Here is an 8,575-nt window from a genome sequence, read left to right on the forward strand (position 1 = left end):
TTTATAATTACTGGGACCATATGAACGCCTCTTCGACATCTGAAGATTATCTCGATAAGTCATCGATGAATCTCTATCTATTTCAAAATTCGTCAACTTCTGATTCCTAAACTGTTGTCCTTTTCTAAAAGGTTTCGTCCATCTCCCTTGGGGAGCATTGGATGTTGGCACGTAAGTACTAGGCTTACCCTTTTGTTGGGCAGGGAATGATTCCTTCTTTTGAGGGACCCCGTCTGATCGAAATGAAATTGAGGCATATTTTTCCTCCAGTTATCCTTCTTCTTAGCCTGCTAGGAACTTTCGACCTTCTTTGCATCCTTTTTATCAAACACTACACTACATCGAGGATACAACATCACTTTTGAATCTCTCACTTTGAAATCCACCCATGTCGAAATCCTCAGTAATTTCGACCATGTTGATTGTTATAGGCTCCACATAACTAGCATCCCTAACTTGTAGCGGGTCGGAGTCGATCTTCATTGGAGCTCTGCCTTTAGAAAATTTCAATCCTCCTTCGTTTAACGTAGTTTGAACAAGATCCTTGAAAATAAAGCATTGTGAGGTCTTATGCCCTAGAAAATTATTATATTTACAAAACCCTCGTTTCTTTCTTTGTTCTAATGGTGGTACTTTCCCGCCTTGTGGAACTAGCACTTGACCATCTGCGACCAATAAGTCAAAAACCTCATCACATATGGCCATGTCAAAGGTATAGGTTTTCTTAGGGAATTTATTATTCTTCCCATTTATAGACGTAAGCAACTTACACACATATGAAGGATCTAGCTTTATCTCAGCCACATCAACCTCAATTTCTTCCACATGGTTGTATTCGACATCTGATGTCAAGTCATTTTGTTTAATGTTAACAAAGTCCACACGCTCCTTCTTACCCTTGTTCACTCTGACTTCCTCAGCCTCCAGGCTCTCAACCTGTCGAACTCTGTCGACCAAATGAGCCATATCTCTCAGATACCGTGTATCTAATTTCTTCCTAATTGAGTAATCTAATCCCCAACGACCATTTCAACTAACTCGTGCTCAGGAACTTGCTAAAACATCGTGTCTTTAATAATCATAATCGATTTAAGTAATAGTCGATTGATTCAACGAACTTTTGCTTCACACTCGATAATTCTTTCAAACTAATCTTGGATTTCCCCATGTAAAATTGCTCATGGAAAAGCCTTTCCAATAGAGTCCAATCATTGATGGAATAGGAAGTGATGGTTGTAAACTAGGTAAAGGCATTTATTGTGAGAGAACTAGGAAAATATCTCATCCTTAAGTTCTCATTATTCATAATATCTCCCGCCTCAGTCATATATCGGGTAATATGCTTGACAGTAGACTCATTTGTATCACTAGCAAATTTGGTGAACTTCGGGACTTTCTATCCCCTTGGCAGTTCAGTTTGTAACACATATTATGATAGAGGAGATGTATAATTTAGCCTATGTAGGCCTATATTCACACCATTTTGAGCCATTATTTGTTCGACAAAGGTTGCAAGGTTAATTTCTCCTAACAAATTTCCCTGTCGAACTTGGTGAACGACTAGATTAGTGTCTTGGTTTAGATTAACCATTATGAAAGGTTGACATTTAACTTCCCTAAGTATCTCTTGTTCAACTACCTGGGGCACATATTTCTGCCCCTGATTTACTATGTTTTCCTCCAAGGTTACCCCTTGATTTCGAACTTACCTAACGACTTGGGGTTCTACAACGGGTCGGTCTTCCATTGATGGAGCGCCAAAAAATAAGAAATTTGATTCATTTTAGTTGCCAACTGTTGGTAACTCTGATTCATGTTTTGAATCAATGGGTTAAATATAGTATCTATTTGTTGGGTTAGAGTATTGATCATATCATGGTTACTCTCATCCATCTATTGTCGTATTTCCATTACATAATTCGACGTAAATTTTAGCATTTCCTGGTAACCAAATCCCATTTCCATCTGGGGTAGTATAGTTCGACTGTGATTACCTATGACCGACCCAGACGCCAATATTGGCGAATACATATTTGTAGCATTATCAACAAACATTGAAGGATTTATATGTAAGCTTTCCATCACTGATGTTGGCATTCCATAAGGTTGTTCACACACCAACATAGGCATTGTAAAACCTGTGGCGAAAGGCCTATATTATGTCGCCATAATTGGTCTAGGAGTCACTGAGTGACTCTGGGTGACTCTAGGTGACTAAAGGGAAAAAAATCCCTTCTTTCACTGTTAGTGGCGTAACCGTCATTGATGGTATGGTCGTTGTAATAGCAAACGAAGGGATTGGCTCAGTCGACCTCGCTGTGAACGTGCCTGCCCTAGTACTGTTAGAGGGTTATTCTCCATTGTTATTTCTGGTCATAGCCATTCCTTTTGACACATTTCCTCGTAGGTTTCCCAACTTATCTCTTAGCTATCCTACCACTCCTCAATCTCATGCACACTCACATAATGAGAATTAATGAAATGAAGGACTTAAAGATGATACTTTCAAAATGAAAACTAGAAATTAACAAAAAAATGGTCCCACTGGGTGTGCCAATTTATTTATTGGTGAATTTGGTAAACAAAACAAGTTTCTATTAATACTTAAAGGATCAAACTCAAAAATATCATGAAACATATTTGTGTGAATTATAACTTTTGAACATGTTGATATCGAAATTGAAATGAGGTGTTTAAAAGATAATGATTTGAACTTAAATCGAATGTAGTGTTTGAAAGATAATGATTTGAAAATAAAGTGACTGAAATTGAAACGTAAAGACTTGTAATACCCCAAAATTTACCCTTCATTTTTCCTAAAAAAAAAAAAAAAAAAAAACGAAAACGAAAAAATAAAAAAATAAATAAATAAAAAAAATAAAAAATAATTAATTAATTAATTAATTAATTAATTAATTAATTAATTAATTAATTAATTAATTAATTAATTAATTAATTAAAATAAATAAATAAAATATAACAAATTAGTTTGGACTTGGGTCTCCCTCATTTGAGCCCATTACCCACGAAAATCAGTCTATAAATACTGAAGTTTCAGTAGAGGAAAACACACTTGGAGTTACACTGGGAGATTCACTTGAGAAAAAGGGAGAGAAGCAAAATAGTCTGAGGTTTCCTTGGAACAAAACACTGGACAAAACCTGAAGGGAAACCTACAAGCTACTCTGCAGCAACCTCCAGGCAACTCTGAAAGGTTCATTCTGACTCACAGACTTTCAGCTTAAGCAAACCCTGCCATTTGATTTTTCTTCTCCAATCAGGTTTGCCCTATATCCATCATCTTTATGCCTTTAATTTGAATGCTCTAAATATATGAGGTATTATGGGTGAATTTGATACCCTTTTGATGCATGTGTTTGACAAGAGGTTTAGGCCTCCTACCTTTGGTTGCTTTTTATGAGCTTTTAGTGAATTGAAAGGGCATGATTTATGTGATTACATTTTGATTTGAGGGCAACTCTTGGTTACCCTATTTTGCTTCACTAACCCTTTTGTTGAGTTTTTGTGAAGGCACCTAACTTTTGCAGGGATAACTTGCGTGGTTTCCCACTTTATTTGTGGGATACCCCCTGGAGGTTTCATTCCGATTACCTGTACTGACTCACTTTCTTTAATGGTGTTTAGCTTGGAAGGATCCCTGGGTTTCCCATTCCTTTAATTGCTGTAACTTCAGATCTTTATCCGTGTGGTAATTTTTTCCTTTTCTCGTACTTTATCGCTTTCTTAGCTGAAAGACCTCGATAGGAGGCAATGTTTGGGCCCCTTGGTGGCATTTTACTTTGAGATACATGTTTTGTGTTTTGTATTCATATCCCCACATGTAGCGCGGTTCCTTCGTCAAGGACTGCCTTTTTTCCCTCGAGCATCCCAAACTCTAAAACCCAAAGCAACACGTTTACTCCTTCTATTACAGGCGAGTAAGTCTCCAAAGGTCGAGCATCCGGTAGATTGCGTAGTGACGTCGCTCGTCCAAAACCCAATCCATAACCCCGTAGTTAGCCGAACTACGGCTTGCTCTGATTCTCATTCCAGATGAGATACGTAGGCATAAGACGCGATGTCTTAGCGAGCACACATCCCTCAACCCATAGGTCAGCCGAGCTACGAAGACTCTGATTCTCATATTCAGATGAGATACGTATGCAGTGGATGCGACATCCGCGCGAGTCATTTTCATTTAACCCTTTTTTTTTGGGGGGTAAACAGCACAAGATAAACTCACACCCTTTGGACGAAAACTACAAAAGTGGATCCCGTAGAGTACTACGGATGCGTAGGGGTGCTAATACCTTCCCTTCGCATAACCGACTCCCGAACCCAAGATTTGGTTGCGAGACCCTGTCTGGTCCTTTCCTTTTTTCAGGTTTACTTCGAGCGTTTCCTTTCCCTTCGTTGGGATGAATAACGCACGGTGGCGACTCTTCTGTCATTCTCTTTCGCCGGTTGTTTTTTTTCGTGCACTGTATTTTTCAGGTTGCGACAGCTGGCGACTCTGCTGGGGACCCTAAGAAGTTGACCTCTTGCTGGTCCATCTTCCCTAAGCGAGTCCCTCCTAGCTTTTGTAGTTTGTTTGTTTATTGGGTGTTCATGCTTTTGTACAGTTATTTATTTACCTGCTTTACCTTATTTCATTGTGTACATATCATTGCTGTATCTGTTGGTTGGCTATGGCTGCTTGGTGATTTTTGTGAGATGAGTCCTATACCCGAACTCGAGTGCACTTAAGATAGGAGAATGGCATAGTCCTGTCAACTTGTGTGGAGTATTCCTTAGCGAGTTGACTTGCAAGCCCATTCACTTGGTGGAGGTCATGTTGAGATCAATAATGTCACATAAGTAAGTTGTGGTTAGACATTACTTGTTCCAATATAGACCTAAGAAGCCAAGGACCTTAGTTTACCTAACCCATCTTGGCCTATTCGTAGGACGTAGTGCGAAAGTCGTTCAAATGTAAGATTTGATACGATTGTTACGCGATACTACACTCATAAGAGTCTCTCTTGAGAATATTGTTGGAATACGAGTAGTCGTTCCTCTGATAATATCCGAAAGATGGGATTATGAATATGGGAACCTTTTGTAGAACATGTTTGGCAGGTTTAAACCTTAGTACACTCCTTTTGGGTGGTTCTTAACCTAAACTCCATGCTCGTGACTTGCGACAAACCCTTGATTCATGGTTGGTCCGATCAGGTATCCTTAATATCAATGAAACTTGGGTGTTGATAAGGTGTAAACCATAATCCGCCAAAATGGGTGGTTGATATTAAGGATAACATGATCCATCCCATGACCTTTGTTTGGTGTGCTCTTAATTTCTCTCCAGACAGTGCAACCTGACAGATGTTCAAGCAGATACAGCAATCATGATTCCCATGCCACTGCACTGCATTCACATCATTTTGCATCACATCATTTTGCATTCATAATCATTCACACATGTTTATCCATTTCTGTGGGGTTCATATCTTCCACTTGATTCTAGTTGGAATTTTCTTGGTTCTCATCAACGGCTTAGTCTTTTCTTACACTGTTTATCAAATGTGAGACTGGAATCAAGGGGGTAGAATACCTTTGGAATTGATAAACATGTCATTGCATTTGCATATTCATTAGCATGTCTTGCATAACAGGTACTGCCGCAGGGGTGACCGTTCCAGCTGCAGCACCACTACAACAACAACAATCACAACGTCAACCAGCTCAGTATCAACAGCAGCAACAACCGGGTAACAGACCCGCTTATCAACAGAGGCAAAGGATGATGGACCGGCGTTTCGACACCCTTCCAATGTCGCACGCCCAGTTGCTTTCTAGTCTTCAACAACTACAACTTGTGCAATTGCGCACTCTGGCTCCTCCTGTTGGTAGACTTCCGGTGGGTTACGACGCCAACGCTAGGTGTAGCTTCCACTCCGGGGCACCTGGCCATGACATTGAGAAATGCAAAGCTTTTAAGCACGTAGTTCAGGACCTCATAGATTCAAAGGCCATCGACCTTGCACCAGCTCCGAATGTCGTCAACAATCCCATGACCCAACATGGTGGTGCCACCGTTAACATGATAGAGGGAAAAGCCAAGTCCATTAAGGATGTGTTGAAGTTGAAGACTCCATTGTCGGATGTCAAAGGATGCTTGCTGAAGGCCGACGTTTTCCCCGGTTGTGGGAAGGGTTGTTTGGATTGTGCCACTCAGAGTGGAGGTTGTTTGAAACTACAGCAGGGTATTCAGGCCTTGCTCGACAAAGGTATCCTCCAGGTTGAGGGTCTGTCTGTCCAAGAGTCTGCGGAAGGGGTTGAGGAAGAAGGGTTTGAAGATGCTATTAATGAATTCGCAGATGTTGTTCCTACTGATTCTGTAATCCATAATGATGTAATTGAACTTGATTCCGATGTTTCGGATGTGTGTACTTCAACGCCTCAGACTCTTCAGGGGCCGATCACTTTCTCCAGTGCTGGCATCATTCAGTATGGTCAAGTCTCTGCAGTCAACGAAGAAGATGGGGATAGTGATTGTGACATTGACAACTGGGTGCGTCCGAGGATCCCGGGTGAAGTCATCAACAATTGGTCTTCTGAAGAGATTATCCAAGTCACTCTTCTTGAAGAGTAATTTTCTTTGTTTATTCATGCATATCCAAGTCTTACGTTCCGCCCAGGGCGTAATGACTCATTGTAGGGCCCACCTATGTGACACTTGCATTTTTTATCATAAATAAAGGACGTATTTTTGCATTCAAATATTTCGTTCCCTGTCTTTCTATTTTTGCAGTTTTTCAAAATAAAAAAATGGCAATGTTTCGTTTAGTTTTCACTTCTTTCACACTCATAAGCACATACCATCACTCATGCACCGGATCCTATTGATAACGGTTCTGCTATGGCTCGCTTCGACTTTGAAAATCCAATCTTTCAAGCTGAAGAAGAGGATGATGAAGATTGTGAACTCCCTGAAGAGCTTACCAGGTTATTAAAACAAGAGGAAAGGGTCATTCAACCGCATCAAGAGTCTGTTGAAGTGATTAATCTCGGCACCAAGGACGCCAAGAGAGAAATCAAGATAGGGGCTGTTTTGAGAGATGATGTGAAGAAAGGGCTGATTGAATTGCTGCAAGAATACGTTGACATCTTCGCCTGGTCTTATCAGGACATGCCTGGGCTGGACACAGACATCGTGGTACACCGCTTGCCTCTCAAAGAAGGTTGTGCTCCGGTCAAGCAGAAACTCAGAAGAACAAGACCAGAGATGGCTGTCAAGATAAAGGAAGAAGTACAAAAGCAGTTGGATGCAGGGTTTCTAGCAGTCACCAATTATCCGCCATGGGTTGCAAACATCGTCCCAGTACCTAAGAAGGATGGAAAGGTACGGATGTGTGTCGACTACCGGGATCTGAACAGAGCTAGCCCTAAAGATGATTTCCCATTACCTCACATCGACGTTTTGGTGGATAATACAGCTCAATTCTCGGTATTCTCCTTCATGGATGGCTTTTCTGGCTATAACCAAATCAAGATGGCACCAGAGGACATGGAAAAGACAACTTTCATAACCCCATGGGGCACCTTCTGCTACAAGGTGATGCCGTTTGGTCTGAAAAATGTCGGAGCAACATATCAACGAGCTATGGTAACTCTGTTCCATGATATGATTCATCATGAAATCGAGGTTTATGTGGATGATATGATTGCCAAATCTCAGACAGAAGAAGAACATTTGTTGAATTTGCAGAAACTATTTGAGCGTTTGAGGAAATTCAAACTGAGACTTAATCCGAACAAGTGCACTTTCGGGGTGAGATCGGGAAAATTGCTGGGTTTTATTGTTAGCGGAAAAGGGATTGAGGTGGATCCCGACAAAGTAAAAGCGATACAGGAAATGCCTGAGCCAAGAACAGAGAAGCAAGTCCGTAGTTTCTTAGGGAGGTTGAACTACATTGCAAGGTTCATCTCTCACCTAACAACCACGTGTGAGCCAATTTTCAAATTGCTGAGGAAAGATCAGGCTATCAGGTGGAATGAAGATTGTCAAAGGGCTTTAGAGAAGATAAAAGAGTATCTACAGAAACCTCCGATCCTTATACCTCCAGTTCCTGGGAGACCTCTGATAATGTACCTATCAGTGACTGAGAACTCGATGGGGTGTGTATTGGGACAGCATGACGAGTCTGGTCGAAAAGAGCATGCCATATACTACCTTAGCAAAAAGTTTACCGACTGTGAAGTCAAATATTCGCAGCTTGAGAAAACTTACTGTGCTTTGGCCTGGGCTGCTCGCCGACTGAGGCAGTATATGTTGAACCATACTACCTTGTTGATTTCTAAGATGGATCCAGTGAAATACATATTCGAGAAGCCAGCTCTCACCGGAAGGGTCGCTCGTTGGCAAATGATTTTAATAGAGTATGATATTCAGTACACGTCACAGAAGGCCATCAAAGGGAGTATCCTGTCAGACTATCTTGCTCAGCAGCCGATTGATGATTATGAGCCGATGAAGTTTGATTTTCCAGATGAAGACATCATGTTCCTCGAGATGAAAGACTGTGAAGAGCTA

General features: G+C 40.9%; 1 protein-coding gene across 1 annotated transcript; it reads right to left on the reverse strand.

Annotated features, from left to right (window-relative positions):
* Window positions 1-336: 336 nt before the first annotated feature.
* LOC127096187 (uncharacterized) lies at window positions 337-966 on the reverse strand. The gene has a single exon (XM_051034794.1). It carries the CDS (start codon window positions 964-966, stop codon window positions 337-339), a length of 630 nt encoding a protein of 209 aa, XP_050890751.1.
* Window positions 967-8,575: the final 7,609 nt, after the last annotated feature.

The sequence above is a fragment of the Lathyrus oleraceus genome, chromosome 6 (genome assembly GCF_024323335.1).
Source record: "Lathyrus oleraceus cultivar Zhongwan6 chromosome 6, CAAS_Psat_ZW6_1.0, whole genome shotgun sequence".
NCBI classification, from domain to species: Eukaryota; Viridiplantae; Streptophyta; class Magnoliopsida; order Fabales; family Fabaceae; genus Lathyrus; species Lathyrus oleraceus.

Coding starts and splice junctions, on each gene's coding strand:
- LOC127096187 (XM_051034794.1), bottom strand. CDS start 966: ATGGCTCATTTGGTCGACAGAGTTCGACAGGTTGAGAGCCTGGAGGCT.